This window comes from Lepidochelys kempii, chromosome 9 (genome assembly GCF_965140265.1).
Source record: "Lepidochelys kempii isolate rLepKem1 chromosome 9, rLepKem1.hap2, whole genome shotgun sequence".
Lineage (NCBI taxonomy): Eukaryota > Metazoa > Chordata > Testudines > Cheloniidae > Lepidochelys > Lepidochelys kempii.
Genome location: NC_133264.1, coordinates 436,902 through 460,480, shown reverse-complemented (window position 1 = coordinate 460,480; position 23,579 = coordinate 436,902). Strand labels below are relative to the sequence as shown.

Genomic DNA, 23,579 nt, shown 5'->3' with positions numbered 1-23,579 from the left:
GATTAATGTTTGATATCTGCTACAAAGCCAACAGGAGGGAGCCAAGAACATGATTGTTTTTGTGGAGTCTTAATACAATATTAGCTTTCATTTTTAAAAAATAGAAGTTAATTACAAAAAAAGGCATCTAAAGTTTTTTTTTAGTACAAGATACTTTTAAAAAGGAGGTCATGAACTGCCTGATTAAATACTAAATTTATGATAATTTAAAAGACCAAATTACCATAAAGATCTTCAGTGGATAGTGGCTTAGTTTTGTGCTAGTGCTTTGTTGCTATATTGACCTGTCAATTCTTATACAGTGTTAGCATGATTGGTCCCACTCCTGGTCCCACTGTAATTTTACCTATGTGACATGTCACACTGAAGTCAATTGGACTACTCACATTTTTAAGAGCCATACTCTGCAGCAGGTGGTTGCAGGGTTGGGCCCCTACACAGTTTAAATAAATAAATAAAATAAACAAACCATCAGCTTGTCTAATCATGTGGAATTTTAGATCGAAGTATCCCTTTTTTGACTTTCTGTTTCAACATTGCATAAGTGATACATTGTACAGCTCGGTTTCAGAGTAACAGCCGTGTTAGTCTGTATTCGCAAAAAGAAAAGGAGTACTTGTGGCACCTTAGAGACTAACCAATTTATTTGAGCATGAGCTTTCGTGAGCTACAAAAATCAAGGAATCAAGTGAGCTGTAGCTCACGAAAGCTCATGCTCAAATAAATTGGTTAGTCTCTAAGGTGCCACAAGTACTCCTTTTCTTATTGTACAACTCAATTACTTACACTTTCAGCAGAAGATTAAAGTAATCTTCAGTAGAAGATTATTCATGGCGATTGGGGGAAGTCCCGGATGACTGGAAAAAGGCTAATGTAGTGCCCATCTTTAAAAAAGGGAAGAAGGAGGATCCTGGGAACTACAGGCCAGTCAGCCTCACCTCAGTCCCTGGAAAAACCTTGGAGCAGGTTCTCAAGGAATCAATTCTGAAGCACTTAGAGGAGAAGAAAGTGATCAAGAACAGTCAGCATGGATTCACCAAGGGCAAGTTATGCCTGACTAATCTAATTGCCTTCTGTGATGAGATAACTGGCTCTGTGGATGAGGGGAAAGCGGTAGATGTGTTGTTCCTTGACTTTAGCAAAGCTTTTGACACGGTCTCCCACAGTATTCTTGCCATTAAGTTAAAGAAGTATGGGCTGGGTGAATGCACTATAAGGTGGATGGAAAGCTGGCTAGATTGTCGGGCTTAACGGGTAGTGATCAATGGCTCCATGTCTAGTTGGCAGCTGGTATCAAGTGGAGTGCCCCAAGGGTCGGTCCTGGGGCTGGTTTTGTTCAATATTTTCATAAATGATCTGGAGGATGGTGTGGATTGCACCCTCAGCAAGTTTGCAGAGGACACTAAACTGGGAGGAGAGGTAGGTACGCTGGAGGGTAGGGATAGGATACAGAGGGCCTTAGACAAATTGGAGGATTGGGCCAAAAGAAATCTGATGAGTTTCAACAAGGACAAGTACAGAGTCCTGCACTTAGGACGGATGAATCCCATGTACCGCTACAGACTAGGGACCGAATGGCTCAGCAGCAGTTCTGCAGAAAAGGACCTAGGGGTTACAGTGGACGAGAAGCTGGATATGAGTCAACAGTGGCATTGGCCAATGGCATTTTGGGCTGTATAAGTAGGGGCATTGCCAGCAGATCGAGGGACGTGATCGTTCCCCTCTAGTTAACATTGGTGAGGCCGCTCTGGAGTACTGTGTCCAGTTTTGGGCCCCACACTACAAGAAGGATGTGGAAAAATTTGGAAAGAGTCCAGCGGAGGGCAACAAAAATGATTAGGGGACTGGAACACATGAGTTATGAGGAGAGGATGAGGGAACTGGGATTGTTTAGTCTGCAGAAGAGAAGAATGAGGGGGGATTTGATAGCTGCTTTCAACTACCTGTCAGGGGGTTCCAAAGAGGATGGATCTAGACTGTTCTCAGTGGTAGCAGATGACAGAAGAAGGAGTAATTTTCTCAAGTTGCAGTGGGGGAGGTTTAGGTTGGATTATAGGAAAAACTTTTTCACTAGGAGGGTAGTGAAACTGGAAATGGGTTACCTAGGGAGGTGGTGGAATCTCCTTCCTTTGAAGTTTTTAAGATCAGGCTTGAGAAAGCCCTGGCTGGGGTGATTTAGTTGGGGATCGGTCCTTCTTTGAGCAGGGGGTTGGACTAGATGACCTCCTGAGGTCCCTTCCAACCCCGATATTCTATGATTCTATGATTAGACATGGCAGCTCTATGATAACTAGAGGAGCAGCTGTCAGTTCCTGTTTGTATCTTAATATCCAAACCATCAGATAACTGTGGAGACTATTTCACACTGAATCTCAAGCAGTTTATGCAGTTCATAAAATTCTTTTGTGGTTAAAAGTGCCTAAATAGTCCCAATACAAAGTAAAGAAGTTTAGGGGAGGAATAAATTTGTCTCAAAATGATAATGTTCTGCTTTTCATAGACCTGTGGAAATGTCAGAAGACCTTTGCCATCTACTCAATAATCCCTGCACATCATTGATTATATGTGCCTTCCAAAGGGACCGTTATGTGTAGAGCTTAATGATGCTCTTTAAATAGAGCAAGCGCGTGTGCACAGATGCATAGTACTGGCTAAAATAGCATTTTGCTCTTTGTTTTCCTATCGGATAACTCACAAAATGAAAACAGTGTTTTGAAACCTTTCTAGAATAAGCATACATCATTTTTAAAAAAAAAAAAATACAACATTAATTTTCTGAAAAGGCTTGCGTGGATTACCTGTCTGATGACCTCTTACTGTCATGGCCACAAATGTGATGCTCCAGATGGCTGTGAAATCGGAACCATCAGGCTTGCTGATTTTACAAGGAATCCCGGGATGGAAATGCCTCAGAGTGTCCATTTTACACGGCCACAGCATCCTTTCCAGCGTCAGCAGCAGGCACTGGGTCTTCATAAGTCTTTTAGTTCAGCAACATTGCCTGTGTCCTCAATACACAGAGGCAAGTTCACAAACCTACGTGATAGTGTAAAAAAGAGTCCTACAAAAAGCACAGCCAAAGTGAGAGCTAGTAGTGGCTGGTGCTCTGATGGATCGTGGCCTAACTGTTCCTTAGAAAAGGTATGTATTTTTAAAGTAGCACATGTTTTTAGATACAAAGAGTGTTGTTTTTCCTTAGGAAATTATTTTATGCCTTCAGAAAAGAAATGAAGTTACACAGTGTATAATGGGCATTCTGTACGAACTGTAGAAAATGTTAATATTCTTGTTTTCTCTAGCTTATCTGTAATATTTCCTTCAAATTTCCATTTACTGCATGTTTCATTTGAATTCCATTTTGAGACACCGAAAAAGGTATATTCCCAAATTTTAGGTGTCATGCTGTTATGGAATGTTGCTAATCATTGTTTGTCCCATAAGGGACAAATTTGCACTTTGCTTTCCACAAAGCATTTTGTTTGAAGGTGGAGGGAGGGCTGAATTCCTTTTGCAGTGGAATTCATCCCACGTTTGTACTGTAGCAGTGCTGTAGTATGCCCTGTTTTAATTCCATTTTTTGGGATGCGCACACAATACTTTTTGTAGTTTTCAGTTCAAGTGCTACTTCGTTGTTCTGTTTTGTTGGGGATGGGGAAAGGAGGGTATTCTTGTTTTGCTAAATTCTTGGTGTTTAATGGAAAATTCTGGAGCGCTCATTACATTGGCCTCACCAGTTGATGTATTGATTATTTCTGATTTAAATAATCTATTTATAAAGCAAATCACATCTAATACTTTAGTTTTTAAATGGTTTGATTTTGGTTACAAAAATTAGGTTAGCCTATTCCAGTGCAAAATCCCTATGCATTTACCTGATAACAATTAGGTTGTTTATCTTAATGTTTCAACATTATCGAACAAAACTCCCTTTAATGCAAATTTCTAAAATAGCTTAAAAAATTAACACTAGAAGAAGTACACTAGTAGTATAAAATGTGGTAATATATATTTCTGTATAAAACAATGTATATCCGATGAAATGAGCTGTAGCTCACGAAAGCTTATGCTCAAATAAATTTGTTAGTCTCTCAGGTGCCACAAGTACTCCTTTTCTTTTTGCAAATACAGACTAACACGGCTGCTCCTCTGAAATGTATATTATATAGAAATTGTACCAAATTATAATACATAATCTGCAAATGCAATTCAAAATATATAAACCTCCTACTGATGCTGTAGGTCATGTTGTGTTGTATCCATTTAAAGCAGGGTTTAAATGCCTTAATTAAAAGAGAAAATTAGTATAAACGATTTTTAAATGAAGACTTTTTTTAGGGGAGACGCAGGTTTTCAAAACCAGTGTAATATTTGCAAACTTCTTACACATTTCAAAATGCTATTTTTATATTCTAAAATATGATTTTTTCTTTTAAATTTACCAGGGATTCAAAAAAATTTTAGGCCTCTATGCTATCATAATGCCACCAGTTAAAGATATTTATATTTCACACAGTGGTATATCAAAAGCCACGATAGGAGAATTTGTGGGGAAACAATGCAAGTTTATACAAAGTTTTTTAGGCCTATTATGTGTTGCGTGCCTGTTCCACCAACTCATTTAAACTTTTGATGTCTTTAAAAAATATAAATTTCCACACAATCTTTGTGAATGTAGTTCAAGTTATTTATCATTTCAGTTTCAATATTGATTAGTGTGAACTGACAACTGTGAAAACTATGTACTTCATGTGAAACTGATGAAATTTGGTATTAAGTATTTCTTCACAAAAAGACACAAATTGATATGTGCTCTTCAACAAAGCCTGATACTGTATCTCTATCTATCTAATAGGATTTGTTGATAGGTACTGTATGTATCTCAGAGACCTTTCTACCACATTGTGGCCTCACTCAGTTGATTCTGGAAACATTCTATAACAGTAGTCAGTGTTGGTGAGGATGGTTTCAGCACACTGCTACAACCACTGTTACTAAGTCTCAACACTTTCATACTGCTTTAGTTGTACATAGAAGACAGAGCTGCAGTTTTGTTTTTTAAATAAATAAGACTGAGTCTTACGAGGCAGCAGTTTGCTTAGCTGCCATGATTTGCTCAGCTTTATCACACTTTATGCAAATTAGTGGGATAATTTGCATATTTGAAGATAATTTGAAAATAACCATAAACTTCAGTTTTTAGAAATTTGTGTGGGTTCAGTACTCATGAAAGGAATTGGATCGCCACTAATGACAAGTCACTGTTTTTTTCCCCCTCAATGGGTTTCCCCCTGAGTAGCAGGAGCAGTTATGGCGAGGCAAAAATCTCATTCCTTGCATACTTCAGATTGTGTGCGCAGTGCAGTATTTTGTTTAGGAGCTTTTTTACATTACCCACACCCATACCCGCCCACATTCCTGTATGTATGTTAGAGAAGACGAGGTCAAAAAAATTCACCTTGCACTTAGAGTGGCAGGTGGTAAAGTTTGTGGTGGGCCTTCATTCCTGGGTGGTCTTAGTTCCTGGGGAAGTTCCTTTCAGAACCCCTTAGAAAGCTGTGTCTGCTACACAGATGAGCTTTAACCTAACTGTAGGAAGTTCATTGTATGAGAGGAGGGAAGTGGTCAACTCCAATCTTCATTGTGGTGCTTTTGTTCCTATGCCAAGGCTATTGAGCACCTTGAAAATATGTACTGGGACCTCAAACTTGATTCAGTGTTCCATGGGAAGCCAATGTAGGGAGTACAGGACAGATCTGATGTGTACAGGACAGATCTGATGTGTCTGTGGTAGCCAATGGTGCTGAGGAGATGTGGTGCAGCATTCAGTACCGGTTGGAGTTTCCTAGCTGAACGCTTCATACTCCAGCTAAGAGATGATGTGAGGTGTATGCCTCTGGCTCAGGTTTTTTTGAACGCTTTAGCAAAAATGATTCAACATTTCCAAGAACAAGATTAGGGGAAAATATATTGTTTTGCCCATATTAACAAATTGGTTGTAAACTCTAGATCCTCCCTGCTTTGGGGCAGGGACTTGAAATTTGGCATGAGGAAAGGTCATCCTGGTGTGAGGAAAGTGCTTTTTGCTATCCCTGTGAAAATTTGACCTATTTATAAGCCTTTGAAAAATCTCAGTTCACTTGTGCTCACTAGAATCTAAAACCTCTGAAGATTCTGTCTGCACTGAGCATACTCCAGTTCAGGGCTCTAGGGACTGAGCAGGACTTCCCCTGGAGTTGCAGTTCCTAACTGCTGTGGGCCACTGTTGGCTCAGGCACAGGAACTGAAAGCAGAGAGGTTGTCTCCTATGCTCTCAGTGCCCTCCTAGTGCCCAGGGATCATGGGGGAGGAAGCAGTCTGTCTCAAATATAGAGAGGACAAGAGCCAGACTGGGATGCGGTGTGGGGAATAGGTTGGACCAAAGGGACTGAGGGCTGCGGGAGAGGAAGGCTGGGACTGAGAGCTGGTAGATTGTAAGGGTAAAGAGAACCTGGGAGTAGGGGGGTGGTAGATTGGGGCAGACTGGATTAGGGAGCCAGGAGAAAAATGGAGGGGGGGGGAACATGTGAGGTGGATGGGAGGTGGAGACTGGGACAAAGATCCTGGTGATGCAGGAGAGGATGATTAGGAGACAGTGATGGGGGTTTGTCTTACACAGGACAAGGGGCCAGAGGGAGAACTAGGATTTGTTGGTCAAGGAGACTGGGATGAGGAGCTCAAGTAGGGGTGGATTGGCACTTCATGTTGGAGGAGCAACAGCTGGAAGCTGGCTGGAGCAAGCATGTAGCTCCAGTGGTAAGACAGATTGGATGAGGAGCGGTGGGGGGAGAGGGGGATGCAAAGAAACAACTGAGACTAACTGTAGAAGGTGGGCGGGGGGGGGTGGGAGAGAAACTGAAGGAGAGACAGGGCCTGGAAAGGAAACTGGGCCAGGGATCCAGGGGGATGGGATGCTGGAGCTGAGCCAGTGGGTAGGAGTGGGGTATTGGGAAGAAAGGGTGAGAAGCTGTGAATGGCTGGGCAACAAGACTGAAGGTGGAGAGTAAGAGCCTGGAGAAACATAGAATATCAGGGTTGGGAGGGACCTCAGGATATCATCTAGTCCAACCCTCTGGCAGGGCCAATCCCCAACTAAATCATCCCAGCCAGGGCTTTTTCAAGCCTGACCGTAAAAACCTCTGAGGAAGGAGATTCCACCACCTCCCTAGGTAACCCATTCCAGTGCTTCACCAGAAGGACTGGGGAAGGACACCTGGGGCCAGTGGCAGAGAGTGGGGGAGACATTGGAGCAGGGAAGGGAAGCCTAGGAGCCAATGGGAGAAAGGACAAACAAATCGACTGGTCCACATGGTAATGACAACCTCCTGCTGCTATTGTTTAGTCCACTGGTTCTCAACCAGGGGTGTGCATATTCCTGGGGGTATGCAGAGGTCTTCCAGGGAGTATTCAACTAATCGAGATCAGAGTTTCTGAACCTGGAGGTTGCAACCCTCAGTGGGGTCACAGGACTGGTTTAGGATGGTCACAAGTTCAGGGTCGGCGTTAGGGGGTGACAAGCATGGCAGTTGCCCAGGGCCCCACAAAGCTAAGTTACATGCTTCAGCCCCAGGTGGCAGGGCTCCGGTTTCAGACACTGGTCACAAGTGAAAAACAGGCTCAAGTATCGTATTGCAATCGATTTATTTTATAATGATATGGTAAAAATGAGAAAGTAAGCAATTTTTAAGTAATTGTGTGCTGTGACACTTTTGTGTTTTTATGTTTGATTTTGTAAGCAAGTAATTTTTAAGTGAGGTGAAATGTGGGGTATGCAAGACAAATCAAACTCCTGAAAGGGGTACAGTAGTCTGGAACGGTTGAGAATCACTGGTTTACTCCTTTAGCTTAAGTGGCAGAGATCTAAAGGCTCTAACCCCGCTGATGAACCATTTGGATGTCAATACAATGCCACAGGATCAAATTATCATTTTCAATTTGCATTTTTAAAAACCTAGGAAGTCACAAACAAAAAACTATTAAAATAAATTAGACAGTTTTAATTATGTAATTTCCTAACTTTTGAGGATTTATTTTACAACCTTAATGTTCTTTTAGTGTAGCTCTTAGTGTATAATACAGATAGCTCAAATTGTGGTTAAAAAGGGTTGTCGTCTTTGCATTCCAAAATGAGTGAAATGACGTGCAAGTGAGGTTGGTTGAAGAGTTGACCAGAGATTTGTATACAGGAGGTTATAGTATATGTAACTTCTCAAGATAGTTAACTAGATCACCATTATCTAAGGTAACATATGTCTCCAAGACCTGTTGATAACTGGAGTTCTGTTATATTGTGCATGTATTTGTCTTTTGTTACTTTTGGATATATCTGTGTACCATCAACTTTCTAGAGGCATCTCGTTTCTACAGTTAAATGTAATATTTTAAAAATTGTGAGGCTGTGTATTTAAAGTTGTAAGGATATTCTGATACCTTTGAGAGAACAATTTAGTAGTAATCCCTTAAAATGTTAAACCATTGTTTTCTAATATTAAGAGTTTAATATTTGAAGTGTTACTGAAATGCCTTTTCTTATAGTGTAAATAGGCAGAAATATATTTAAAATATATTATGCATAATTTTGAAATCTTCTTGTTCTATTTAATCATTCTTTAAAATGGTTTAAAATTTTTGCTGTTTTTTGTATTGTTGCGCTTAAAATCATGTTATCTTAAATTTATTTGGAAAATTCAAGTTTTGATATACAGTAAGTCTTAACTTTGTTCTGCTATTACACGGATCAGTATTTTAATGGATGTTGCCTGTAGTTCATATTGTTTACTGCTTGGTGGTGGAACAGTATTTTAAATTATGTACCTTTAAAAATTATTTAACTCCATGAAATTTTAGCACAGAATGGTGTGCCTAAATTGTTTTAGCACTTATCTACAAATTTTGTTCCTTTGACTTAATTAATTCGGGTCCTAAACTGATATAATTAAATCTGAGTAACCCCCCCATAAAGCTGTTTATAGCTGTATATTTTCTTTTGTTACGAACACCTTTAAACTAGGGCTGTTGATTAATTGCAAAAAGAAAAGGAGTACTTGTGGCACCTTAGAGTCTAACAAATTTATTTGAGCATAAGCTTTCGTGAGCTTAATTGTGATTAAAAATATTAATCCCAGTCGCATTGTTAAGCAATTGAAATTTATTAAATGTTTGGATATTTTTCTGCATTTTCAAATATATAGATTTCTATTACAACATAGAATACAAACTGTACAGTGCTCCTTTATATTATTATTTATATTACAAATATTTGCACTGTAAAAATTATAAAAGAAATAGTATTTTTCAATTCACCTCACACAAGTACTGTAGTGTAATCTCTTTATCGTGAAACTGTAATTCACAAATGTAGACTTTTTTTTGCTAAATAGCTGCACTCAAAAACAATGTAAAACTTTAGAGCCTACAAATCCACTCAGTCCTACTTCTTGTTCAGCCAATCGCTAAGGCAAACAGGTTTGTTTACATTTACGAGAGATACTTCTTATTTACAATGTCACCTGAAAGTGAGAAAAGGCATTCACATAGCACTTCTGTAGCCACATTGTGAGGTATTTACGTGCCAGATATGCTAAACATTCGTATGTCCCTTCATGCTTCAACCGCCATTCCAGAAGACATGCTTCCATGCTGATGATGCTCGTTAAAAAAAAATGCATTAATTAAATTTGTGACTGAACTCCTTGGGGGAGAATTGTATGTCTCCTGTTCTGTTTTACCTGCATTCTGCCGTATAGTTCATGTTATATCAGTCTCGGATGATGACCCAGCTCATGTTTGTTTTCAGAACACTTCTCACAGCAGATTTGACAAAACACAAAGAAGGTAGCAGTGTGAGATTTCTAAAAATAGCTACAGCACTTGACCCAAGGTTTAGGAATCTGAAGTGCCGTCCAAAATCTGAGAGGGACGAGGTGTGGAGCATGCTTTCAGAAGTCTTAAAAGAGCAACACTCCAATATGGAAACTACAGAACCCGAACCACCAAAAATGAGAATCAACCTTCTGTTGGTGGGATCTGACTCAGATGATGAAAGTGAACATGCTACTTTGCTTTGGATCGTTATCGAGCAGAACCCATCATCAGCATGGACGCATGTCCTCTGGAATGGTGGTTGAAGCATGAAGGGACATATGAATCTTTAGCGCATCTGGCACGTAAATATCTTGTGACATTAGCTACAACAGTGCCATGAGGACGCCTGTTCTCACTTTGTGACATTGTCAACAAGACGGGGGCAACATTATCTCCTGCAAATTGTAATCAAACTTGTTTTTCTGAGCAATTGGCTGAAGTAGGACTGAATGGACTTGTAGGCTCTAAAGTTTTACATTGCTTTATTTTTGTATGCAGATTTTTTTTGTACATAATTCTACATTTGTAAATTCAACTTTCATGTTAGAGATTGCACTACAGTATTTGTACTAGGTGAATTGAAAAACACTTTTATTTTTTACAGTGCAAATAATTGTATTAAAAATTAAATATAAAGTGAGCACTGTACACGTATTCTGTGTTGTAATTGAATTAGATATATTTGAAAATGTAGAAAACATCTAAAATTTTAAATAAATGATATTCTATTATTGTTTAACAGCATGATTGTTCAATATTAATTTTTTTAATCAAGGATTAATCATGATTAATGTTTTTAATCGTTTGACAGCCCTACTTTATATTGGTAAAACTGAATCCACACTAGGGAGTTGCACCAATTTCACTAAATCAGTTTTTCTACCAGTTTCGTTAAATCAGTGCAGAACATGTAGTCCAGACCTTATTATTTTTCTTTCTGAAGTAACCAGAAACTGCATTAGTTGTACAGTTTGCCAGTTGTTTCCTTTCACTTGCCCTTTATGCTGTAGATAACATATGGTGTGTCGTGGTCTGGATCTAATGCCAACTGAAGTCAGTTGAAGTCTTTCCATTCACTCCAGTGGGGTTTGGATCAGGCCCTTCCTGCTCCTGTGAAGTTAGTGACTTGTTGACAATAGATGTTGTGGGCAGACATCACGTCTCAGTTTGGAGCCCTGTGTTTGTAGGTACTGTATAGTGGAATGCACTATGTATTGTAAGATAACATCTTTATGTATTTAAGAGTCTGTTGTTTAAAGATATCAACTTTTATTGTTAAATGTTTTTAATCTCTAAATCCATTTAAATATGACTGTTGCACATTTCCTCAATTTGTCTTATTTGTTTCAGTGTTTTTCTACTTTGTATCACTTTTTTGACCTTTTTTATTGATGATTTTTAGCCAACAGAAGCTGTTCCTCCCTCTTCTCCCATTCTCCCTGTGATCTCTGTCCCGCCAGTCCCTGCTGAGACCACTGTCATCCCATCCTCTACATCACAGGTTTTTATTCTCTTTTTTTCCCCATTTTTTATTTATTTTTATAGCTGTTCTTTTAAATAACATTTTTCCATTGTTGCAGTCAGGTTTGTTCCATGCATTATAAAGTGAATCCATATACAGTGCAAAGGAAGTACTGCAGTTTGTGCTTGAAGTTGTAAATATAAGAACAACTTTCTTTTTAAAATCTGTTGTTCTGTAAGCCTAAGAAAGTGTCCTTTCTGAGGTATCTTTTAGATCATTTAAGGTTAAGGAAGTTGTGCATAAATGTTTGCCGGATCAGGACATTACTATTTCCAGAAATCCCTGTTCCAAGGTGTCAGCTTGTCTGGGGTTACCATTGTAACTTAATTTTTGTTCTCTGGCTTTCAAGTTAGTTAGGTTTTATATACTAAAGCAGCAAAGGAGGCTGAAATATTTCAGAGATACTATTGAGAGTGTTTATCATGGAAATAAATTAATTAGAAATAAATTTTAGTATCATTAAATGATCAATATGTTTAAAATCATATGTAGCACTGTAGAAGTATGTAAGAATTGTTTGAAGATTGTTGGATGTGGGAGTGACCCTACAGAGTGTGCATAATTAATTGCTTCAGTGCAAGTTACATGTAGAATTAAATACTCTGACAATAACTTCTAAAAAGTTCTCAACATATTAGGTGATACTGAAGTCTAATCGAAAAATTACACCATTGAAGATAAGTGGGAACTTTCTACTCTGACAAAAACAGAAAAAGGGTAAAATACCCGTATTTGAATAATATTTCTGGGCTTCAAAAAACATATGACTTTCAAAAGTCACTATAAAACAGTTAAGTTACTATGAAGTGCTAAGGACTAGATAAGCAACATTATTCTAAGAAAAAGATGAGATGGGAGGCAAAAAAGGAGACTAAGCTGAGACTAAACTTCTGAATTTCTTATTGTCTGCAACTTTGTCTTCTACTCAGTCTCTGGTCCCAACAGAAATAATAATGATCAGTTAATCAGAGTAAACTCTTTTCTACTCAGTGGAGAAATTAAATATATAAATACTGTAATGTTTTGAATAAGTAGATCACTATCCAGTCCTTGCAGTATTCTAATGATGTAATGGTTTCTCTGACAGGAGCAGAGGTTCAGTAGAGGAAATAATTGTATATACAATAAGGAGTCTGGAAAGTAGAATGCGCTGGCTTGCCATTCTACTTATGTGGTCTTTAATTTGTGGTTTTTTAAGGGCGGAAGGAGCATGTTCTACAGACTTTAATTTCCTTTATTTTAATACACTTCCTTTTAAGAATCCCAGCAGGAATGCCACTATCTTTCCACAGAAGTATGAATTTGGAGCTTGAGTTCACACTACCACTGAAAGGAGATCTTGCTAGCTGGTAGAGAGTTCTGGTGCTGAGGCTATTGGGTTTTTTTTTTTTCTAGATGCCTGTGATCACTATTGGCTTATTTCCCTCACTGGCTAGCTAAGTTCTCTTATTCCACCAAAACTAAATATAAGCCACACACCTGGCTAAGGCTGAAGTGGAAGTGTGGGTTCTCATGCTTCTCATTTGCCATGCATACTATGTACTGAATTAGGCGAATGGTGTTGTTGCTACAGAGACATGGATGTGGGCCAACACTGCTCCCCTGTTTTTCCTGGGTAAGATGTGGAGGCAGCTAACCACTTCTCCCATCAAGTCTGTTTCTTATCCTTGCTGCATTCCCACCACTAGCCAATATCGTTAATTGTTACCAGTAGTGCACTGTCCTTAGCTGGATAGCTTCAGATGACCCATGCAGAGACAAAGCCCAGATTCTGGCATGCCAGTGTTCCAGCCTCAGTCCGTCACTGTTGTCAGTGCTACTCTTTAGTATAGTGTCAGTCTTTTCTGAATTAGGACGCAAAAGAGTAAAACTGAGAACTAAGCCATTGTTTCTGTCAGTGCAGTGTGATGACGTGGCTCACTCCTTTTTACATTTTATTTTATTACACTAGTATTTTGTCTCTAAGGTATTGCTTATATTTTCATAGTGTGAAAAGAATAATAACAATTACTTAGAGTCAACAAATATGGAAGGGCTAGAAAAACTAGGATTCCCTCACATATTCCCACACTCCCTTTTCCCCATGCCCGTCAAAAAAGACACTGTTGATTTTAGATGTATTGTATTTCATCTGCTCTATCATGTACACATAACCAATAATACATTTATTACTGCTCTAGTACAGTTTTCCTCCAGTACCACCACATTATTCTCAGGCCTATAAAACCAACACTCTTTCTGGATCTTCATCAGTCAGATTGTATAATTTTAACAGAAGGAAGTAAGCTATGGTAGATGGCCAAGTGAATGTGAAGCGGCAAACCTGAAATAAGGGCTTGAATTTCTATCTTGAATGTGTAACGGTGTCATTTGGTCACAGCCAGCAGTGGGGTAATCAGGGTGAAAGAGGATCTGTATTTCTGTATGCCAAACATGCAAATTTTCCATTCCCTGGTTCCCCCTCTTTTTACAATGACTGCGACTTCTTGACTTTCAATACAACTGTCTCTTTCAAATCATGAATGTATGATTTTCAGAAATCTTTATTTGTGGATGATTTCATAATCATGTCATATTTGACGTTAAAGGAACACTGTCAGGTGTTAAATTGTTAAGAATATGGTGGGAATAGTTTCTATAGTGTAAAAAGCCATGTAAAACGAACTAAGAAAAAGAGGGTTAGATGGTTCAAGTTTGTTGTAACAGGTGTGAAGATTTTTATATCTAGGTTATCAGTTTAAATCTGGGCCCGGTTAATAGTGATTGAAAGTCATTACCATCTGCTGCATTGTGGTTTATCCAATTTGTAGTGGACAGGTGTTCACATAAATTTGGCACCCTTTCTTGCAGTCTCAGCAGAAAGACTAAGAGAGAAACTTGAAAGTTGAACTACTTCTCAACCTTAAAGGTGGTTTTCCTTCCACAGGGTTGAGGCACACTGGTGGAATAGTATGAGAAAACTTCCACTGACCACCATGTTTCATGGATAAATAAGATGCAGTCTCAAAGACTCTATCTCTGGCAATGTTTATGAAAATGATTTTTTTTTTTGCTGTGTTGTTAAAAACTAAAGAAAAACGTTATATGACATAATGTGAATTGTTCTGCTATTGCAAAGCCAGCAGAAGGATCACAAGTAACCAGCAAACACTAACTGTGACATTCTTTGTATCATTGATAGTACTGGTAATAAATGCGGCTGCAAGTCTGTCAAAACATGTAGCTTCAAGACAAGTGAAGCAAGTGTCGTGAAAAGTTTCAACCTTTGGCAGCGTGTAAAACGTAACCATCCTGAAAGCTATGCAGCTCTGGTTACAAAAGAGGACCAGGAAGATGAGACAAAACAGAAAGCTGACGTGGCTAAATGATGTTCATCTGGCTCTTTGAAAACTCCTGGAGAAAAGATTTTTTGCGGAGCTTCATCTGAAAAGAAATCTAAAATTGAGCAAACAAAACTTGACTCATATTTGAAGTCCTCAAAGGTTACAGTCACCATGGATGCCAATAATTTCTGTGAAGGGCTGATGGAAATGGTTTGCTTGAGTTCAACACCGCTCACTACCTTCAGACTAAAGAACAAAGGATTCCAAAAAATTGCAGGTGAAATGGCTTTTTGACGGGGCACAATGCGGTTCATCATTTAGTTGTCAGCACAGCTGAGTCTGGTCGCAAAGTGCTCAAGAAAGCTTTGGAGCAAAAATTGTGCTCCCTAAAAATGGATGCGGCAACCTGTGGAAACAGAAATTTCCTTGCAATCAATGCTCGGTACTACGAAGAAGGAAAAGATAAAGCTGTGGTAAAAACCTTGGACATAATCTACACTGAAGGGCGTCACAATTCGTTGTACGTGAAAAGTCAAGTAAAAGTTATTTTAGAAAAATTTAGGATCAGTGAAATGCAAGTGCTGAGCATCTGCATTGACAATGTGGCAAACATGACGTGCCATCAAAAATTTCAGCGAGGACAATGAAACCATTTCTACCTCTGAGAACAGGGATGTGTGGACAGAACTGAAGCTATTTTGCCTGATGAAAGAACTAAAGGAATGGATGAACTCAACATGGATGCTGCTGCGCAATGGGTTAATGACCCTAGCCTCATACTTCCAACATGGCTTCATGAGGACGACTCAGAAGTCCAAATGATGAGGTGTGGTATTCACACTCTTCAGTTGGCAATCTGGGATGGACTGAACAAAGAACATGCAAAGAAATTTCTGGCAAAAATTTGACAAGTTGTTGTCAAACTACAAACCCCAAGTATTTGAAGTGTTCTGCTTGATCTACATGTGGTAACTCAATCATTGGATACTGTGACTCACTGGGGTTCAACGTGCGTGATGATTGATCGGCTTCTCGTTTTTCAATCTTACTGTGAACAAGTGGCTGCTGCTGGAACAAGAGAACTCAAGTTAACAATCGCTGAATGGGATGAAGTGAAGAACCTGCGAGACCTCTTGGCAAAGCAGATCCAAACAACCTTGAATGTTCAAGCTGTCAATGTAACCCCAGGAGTTTTAACAAAGGAATGGCGAAAACTGTCAAAATTCTTGAAAGAAAATGGTGGACAAATTGCAGAAGGAATTCTATCCTCCATGCAGAAATGCGAAGAGAAGCTTTTTGACAATATTCATTTCCTTGCTGGAGTTTATGTTGACCCACGGTATCGGATTCTTCTTATCTCAAGGGAAATACCAAATGCAAAGGAAGGGCTCCTTGATATTGCTCAACGACTCGAAAAACAAAATCTATTGCTTCATTTGAACTCTGCGAAAGAGGTTGAAGAAAACGAAACACAACAAAAGGAGTCCTCAACAGTCGAATTTGCAGTTTCGGAAAGTTCACATCCTTCAGAAATAGTAGGCTGTTCTCAAACGTCCATCTCCACTCTGAACTTGTTTGAGTGTCCATCCCTGAGATGTCTTCAACCATCACAGGGAAATGGAGATAATTCAAGCACCAATTCTTCAAAAGATGGCGCCTTTGAAAAGGAATTGGATAAACAAGAAAGACGCTGGCAAGTTTCTGCGATTCATAATTGTAATGAAGCATTATTTGAGAGAAACTTTCGGGAAGATTGTGAGGTGATGGAGCCTATTGGTAGGCTAAAAGTTAAGTCTGTTTTTGAGGCCATTCACAGCTACCCACACCGCATTCAGGCTGCCTGTAGAATTGCTTCGAGCATGCTCAAGCTAGTATAGAGCGACTGTTTTCGGCTTAAAAGTTAACTTTAAATGATTTGCGGCAGGCTATGAAAGATGACTTGATTGCTGCAATAATTTTTTACAGAATGAATCATGAATGATTCTAATTTGTATCATTGTTGATGACATTTAAATTGTTTTAAAAGTCTGAATAAAAATGTTTTTTCAAAATTACGGTATGCACTTTTTTATTTAGTTAAAAATTAATTTGAGTTGGAGAGCAGAGTCAGAGTGGAGCTGGAGCAGTCGCTATTGGTGCCGGGGCGGAGCAATTCAAAAATTTGATTGCTCCAAATCCCTGCTAGCAATCTCCTCCACGCCATGAACCCCTGTCTTTGGCACCGACGGTACCCCAGTCAGACCAGGACATAGCCGAATAGGCACTCCTCGTGGATATGCACCTCTATTATCTAGTGAGGACTATGAAGAGGGTGATTCAGCTCTTTCTACCCCTCATCATTCCTCCCTGAAACCAGGATCCTCTCAGCAACAACCACCTATGCAAGGGTAAAGCTGGCAGGCACAACCATGGATGCCACCGCCTGTTATACCACCCAATTTGCCAAAATGGGACCCACGGTTAATCTAGAGAGCCCAGAATCTTAAACCCCCTAACCCACCAGCATCAAGGGCCACCGTGTCCTCTTCACCCACGAACCCACCGCCATCGGAGGCCCAGGAGGAAGAGGGGGCGGAGCCGGAAGAGGTTCGTGAAGACGACACAATACTATCCACCCATATTTCATCTTTGTCCCCAGATGAAACAATTATACCACTGTCTCGCACCAAAGGCGATGACTTCAAGTTCTTCCAGGACTTATTTAAAAGAATTGCAGAATCTATGAACGTCTCTTTAGCAGAGCAGCCAGAGACCCAGCACAAATTTACTGACATCTAGCAGTCATCCCCATCAGCAAAGATAGCTCTGCCCATCAACACTGCTATAATGGATCCTGCAAAGATAATATGGGAGACACCTGCCACTGTCCCACCCTCATGTAAGATGACACATTTTATTGAACAAATGCTGCAGGAGTCAAAGGAGCAATACAAAGCTAACATTGCAGAGGGCTCCTTAATTGCCAAAACAGCCCTGCAGGCCTCCCTTGATTCCGCTGACACAGCAGCTCGGTCTATTGCCACGTCCATGGTCATGTGTTGAGCATCATGGCTCCACCTCTCTGGATTTCCTAGGGAAGTACAAGCCACAGTTGAGGACCTGCCCTTAGAGGGACAAACACTATTCGCAGAAAGCACAGATGCATGTCTGCATACCTTAAAGGACTCAAGAACCACCTTGAAGACCGTAGGTATTTACGCACCCCCCCCCCCCCAACAAGAAAAAACAGGGCAGATTTTATACCCAAAGATTCCGTCCCACCCCGTACTCCCAACCTCAGAGATAATATGATGAACGCGGCAACCAGAAACAAGTGAGGTGTAGGCAGAACCAGGATCAACCTGTCACATCTCAAATCTTCAACATCCCATCAATCGTTTTGAAGTATTGGTCAAGGGCTTGAGACCTCAATCTTCTTCCATTCCAGATTATCAGATGACCTCCAGTCTCTTTGGAGACTGCCTGCTACCACACTACCCTGTCTGGGAGAACATCACTAGAGACAAATGGATGCTGGAAATTGTTCAGAAGTGTTACTCTATCCCATTTATCTTTACCCCACCCACCTTCCCTGTCCCTCTTCAGGGACCCCTCTCACGACACCTTGTTGAGCAGGAAATAAACCATCTCTTGCAACTAGGAGCTGTGGAAATAGTACACTTCAACACAGGGCAAGAGGGTTTCATTCCTGGTATTTTCTCAAACAGAAAAAGAATGGTGGCTCCCATTCTGGACTTACGCAAACTCAAAAAGTTTGTAAGGATGCAGCGCTTCAAAATGGTTACACTGGCAACCTTAATTCTGGCACTATAGAAAGGAGATTGGCTCTTGTCCCTCGATCTACAGGACGCCTACTTTCACATCACTATTCATCCAGCACACAGGCGATTTCTGCGCTTCACAGTAGGCCATCAACATTACCAATACAAAGTACTATCCTTCGGCTTGTCGACAGCCACAAGGGTATTCTCCAAAGTCTGAGCCATCGCCGCAGCTCACCTCCGGAAGGCTAGGGGAAATGATCTTCCCATACTTGGATGACTACCTCGTAAGAGCACCAACTTAGCAGACGGCAGTACAAGCTACACAAACCAATATAACCCTCTTCACCAACCCAGGGTTTCAAATAAACATCCAAAAGTCGACTTTGGTCCCTCTCCAGCAACTAGAGTTTATAGGGGCATATCTTGACTGCCTCTCAGCACAAGCGAGATTACCCCAACAGTGATTCCTCAAACTAACCAGGTTGATAACAATGATCACAGACAGTCCCCAAACGTTTGCCAGGGCCTGCCTACAACTCCTTGGCCATATGGCTTCTACAGCTTATGTATTCAAAGATGCCAGACTGCATATGAGATGCCTACAGGCCTGGCTCCGCACCTGCCATATACCGCACAAGCATTCCCACCACAAATGGCTCTCTATGCCCCGCAGAGTGAAGGACTCATTCAAATGGTGGATGCAACCACAAAACATCTGCTTGGGGGTCCCATTTAAACAAAAAGCTCCAACTATAACAATTACCACAGATGCCTCCCTCGGAGGATGGGGAGCCCATCTGGACAACACCGCCATCCAGGGACGCTGGTCCCCAGCAGAAACCAACCTACACATAAACGTTCTAGAGCTCCGAGTAGTCGGAAAAGCATGCGAACACTTCCTTCCGCTTATCCACAACAATACCATCAAAGTCCTCATGGACAACACAGCCAGCATGTTTTATATAAACTGACAGGGCGGAGCTCGATCACACCATCTCTGCATCAAGGCACTGCACCTATGGTGATGGTGCATATCCAGCAAGATAGACATATTTGCAGCTTACCTATCAGGACTTCAGAATACCATGGTAGACCATCTGAGCAGACATTTCTTACAAACCTGTGAGTGGGAGATGGGCTACCCAACCCCCGTGACCATATTCAACCAGTGGGGGTTCCCTACTATAGATTTATTCACAACAGCTCACGATATGAAATACCTCAATATTGCTCCTAAGTGGGGCTCAGGCGCCACTCACTGGGCGATGCTCTGCTCACAAAATGGGAAGCACTGCTAATGTACGTGTTCCGCCCGAATACTCTACTCTGCTGGGTGTTACGCAGAATCAGACACGACAAAGCCAGGGTCATACTCATTGCACCAACATGGCCCAGACAGATGTGATTCCCATACCTAACACAGATGGCAATGAAACCTCCTTGAACCCTTCCACAACTTCCTCACTTCCTGACACAGGCCACCAGCCACGTCATTCACCCCAACCTAGCGGTTTTCCATCTCAAGGCCTGGTTACTCCATGGCTAATGGGTCTGGATCAGGATTACTCTGAGGAGGTTAAAGACATTCTCTTGAATAGTCGCAAACTGAGCACATGCAAAACATACGCTCATAAGTGGGTACGTTTCTGCACCTGGTGCAAGGCTCACCATTTGTCTCCTCATTCTTCCCCAGAGTCCTGGACAATATACTGGGCCTTGAAAAGGCGGGCCTCTTCAGTAGTCCCATAAAGGTACACTTAGCATCGCTCATGGTAGGATGGATGGAACCACAATCTTTGCTCATCCAACAACTAAATGATTCTTAAAGGACATGACCAACATCTACCCTCCTCTAAAACATCCTGCTCCTATATGGGATCTTAACCTCGTGCTATGCACCCTTATGGGAAACTATTCGAACTCCTTGCAACTTCCTCATTGCTACATCTTTCTATGAAGGTCTCCTTCCTTATCGCAATCACTTCAGGAAGAAGAGTAGGGGAGCTAGGGGCCCTGATGGCACATCCGCCTTATACCACATTTCATAAAGACAAAATGATCCTAAGAGCCCACCCTAAATTTATACATAAAGTAGCCTCGTTTCATTTAAAGCAACCCATTTACTTACCTGTGTTTTTTCCGAAACCCCATGTTGACACCAGGGAGGCATCCCTTCATACTCTTGACGTCCGCAGAGCTCTGGCCTTCTACCTGGAAAGAACAAAGACATTTAGAAAATCGTGATCTCTTTCTGTCACAGAGCAATCAAAGGGTGAGGCAATCTCTAAACAAAGACGGACTAAGTGGATTTTTGGCTGCATCCACCTGTGCTATCAGAGCAACATTCCTGCTCCAGCTGGGATTCATACACACTCCACTGGAGCGCTATCCACATCAGTAGCATTTCTCAATAATTTCCCAATAATAAAGGACCTAGGGGTGACAGTGATCTGCAGTGGTAGATACGCTGGAGGGGAGGGATAGAATACAGAAAGACCTAGACAAATTGGAGGATTGGGCCAAAAGAAATCTGATGAGGTTCAATAAGGATAAGTGCAGGGTCCTGCACTTAGGACGGAAGAACCCAATGCACAGCTACAGACTAGGGACCGAATGGCTAGGCAGCAGTTCTGCGGAAAAGGACCTAGGGGTGACAGTGGACGAGAAGCTGGATATGAGTCAGCAGTGTGCCCTTGTTGCCAAGAAGACCAATGGCATTTTGGGATGTATAAGTAGGGGCATAGCGAGCAGATGGAGGGACGTGATCGTTCCCCTCTATTCGACATTGGTGAGGCCTCATCTGGAGTACTGTGTCCAGTTTTGGGCCCCACACTACAAGAAGGATGTGGATAAATTGGAGAGAGTCCAGCGAAGGGCAACAAAAATGATTAGGGGACTGGAACACATGAGTTATGAGGAGAGGCTGAGGGAGCTGGGATTGTTTAGCCTGCAGAAGAGAAGAATGAGGGGGGATTTGATAGCTGCTTTCAACTACCTGAAAGGGGGTTCCAAAGAGGATGGCTCTAGACTGTTCTCAATGGTAGCAGATGACAGAACGAGGAGTAATGGTCTCAAGTTGCAGTGTGGGAAGTTTAGATTGGATATTAGGAAAAACTTTTTCACTAAGAGGGTGGTGAAACACTGGAATGCGTTACCTAGGGAGGTGGTAGAATCTCCTTCCTTAGAGGTTTTTAAGGTGAGGCTTGACAAAGCCCTGGCTGGGATGATTTAACTGGGAATTGGTCCTGCTTTGAGCAGGGGGTTGGACTAGATGACCTTCTGGGGTCCCTTCCAACCCTGATATTCTATGATTCTATGATACCCATCGTAGATATTTGCAGGGCAGCTACCTGGGCCTCAGCCCCCACGTTTACCAAACACTATCCCCTGGAACAACACTCCTCTGCTGACACTCAGTTCGGACTCTCAGTGCTATCCACCATAAACAAAGATACTCGGAAGCTCCTTCCATCGAGGGATTCTGCTCCATAGTCACCTAATGTGAAGCACCCACAGGGAGACTCCTCGAAGAAGAAGAGAAGGTTATTCACCTTGTGCAGTAACTGAAGTTCTTCAAAATGGTTGTCCCTGTGGGTGCTCCACTACCCTCCCTCCTCCTCTCTACTTCAGAGTTTCACGCTGACTCTCTGGGGTAAAGAAGGAACCCAGGGATGGTTGGCTGTGCCTGCTAAGTAGCCGCTTGTAGCGGCCAACTGGGGCACTGCTATTACAAATCTCAGATTACAAGCGCAGGGTGCCAAGACACCTAAAGTGGAGCACCCATAGGGACAACCATCTCGAAGAATTTCAGTTACTGCACAAGGTGAGTAACCTTCTCTTAGTGATAGGTAACAGCGTGGATTTGTCAAGAACAAATCATGTCAAACCAACCTGTTAGCTTTCTTTGACAGGGTACCAATCCTTGTGGATGGGGGAAGCAGTAGACTTGGTATATCTTTACTTCAGTAAAGCTTTTGATACTGTCTCACATGACCTTCTCATAAACAAATGAGGGAAATGCAACCCAGATGGAGCTACTATAAGGGGGGTGCAAAACTAGTTGGAAAACCATTCCCAGAGATGAATTATCTTTGGTTCACAGACATTCTGGAAGGTCAGAATGAGTGGGGTCCTGCGAGGATCAGTTCTGGGTCCAGTTCTGTTCAATATTTTCATCGGTGATTTAGATAATGGCATACAGAGCACACTTACAAAGTTTGCGGACGATACCAAGCTGGGAGGGGTTGCTTTGGAGGATAGGATTAAACTTTAAAATGATCTGGACAAACTGGAGACATGGTCTGAAGTAAATAGGATGAAATTCAATCAGGACAAATGCAAAGTACTCCACTTAGGAAGGAACAATTAGTTGCACACATACAAAATGGGGAATGACTGCCTAGGAAGGAGAACTGCGGAAGGGGATCTGGCGGTCATAGTAAACCACAAGCTAAATAGGAGTCAGTGTGATGCTGTTGGAAAAAAAAAAACGAACATCATTCTGGGATGCATTAGGAGGAGTGGTGTAAGCAAGACACGAGAAGTAATTCTTCATCGACTGATTGCTCATATAAATTCCAGTTAGGTGTGCGTGTGCTGTATGCACAGTCATCGAAAAGTTTTTCCCCTAGCAGGAACCGTCGGGTCAGCTGTGGAGCGCCCTGGAGTGGCGCCTCCATGGCGCTCAATATATGACCCTGCCGACCCAGCGCCTTGTCAGTTCTTCCTTACCGCCAGTGATGGTCGTTGGAACTGTGGTGTCATGCTGTGCAAGGTCTCCACGTTTCCCTAGTTTTGATTCAGACTGTTTGTATTCTATAGTTAGTTAGTTCTTGGTGACTGTAGTTCTAGTTAGTTAGTTAGCTGTTGGGCTGAGGGGTTTACCCTCCACACTGACTGCATTCTCCTTTGGGGACTTACATGCCTAAGTCCCAGGGATTCAAGCCCTGCAAGTCCCGTAACAAGTCCATGCCAACGGTTAACCCTCATGATGCTTGTTGAAAGTGTCTGGGGGAAGCACATCAGTTAGAGAAGTGCAGGATTTGTAAGGGCTTTCATTCCCGAACCAAG

General features: G+C 41.4%; 1 protein-coding gene across 40 annotated transcripts in view; it reads left to right on the top strand.

Moving 5' to 3' along the window:
- The window catches only part of DLG1 (discs large MAGUK scaffold protein 1), a 441,602-nt gene that overhangs the window by 163,500 nt on the left and 254,523 nt on the right, over positions 1-23,579 (top strand). For 23 of the 40 annotated variants that reach the window (XM_073358919.1, XM_073358923.1, XM_073358918.1 and 20 more), the window contains one exon: positions 11,303-11,401. The exons of the other annotated variants lie outside the window; for them this stretch is intronic. In XM_073358919.1, the coding sequence (XP_073215020.1) occupies positions 11,303-11,401 (99 nt within the window). The remainder of the gene's footprint in view (positions 1-11,302; positions 11,402-23,579) is intronic. 40 annotated transcript variants of the gene reach the window in all.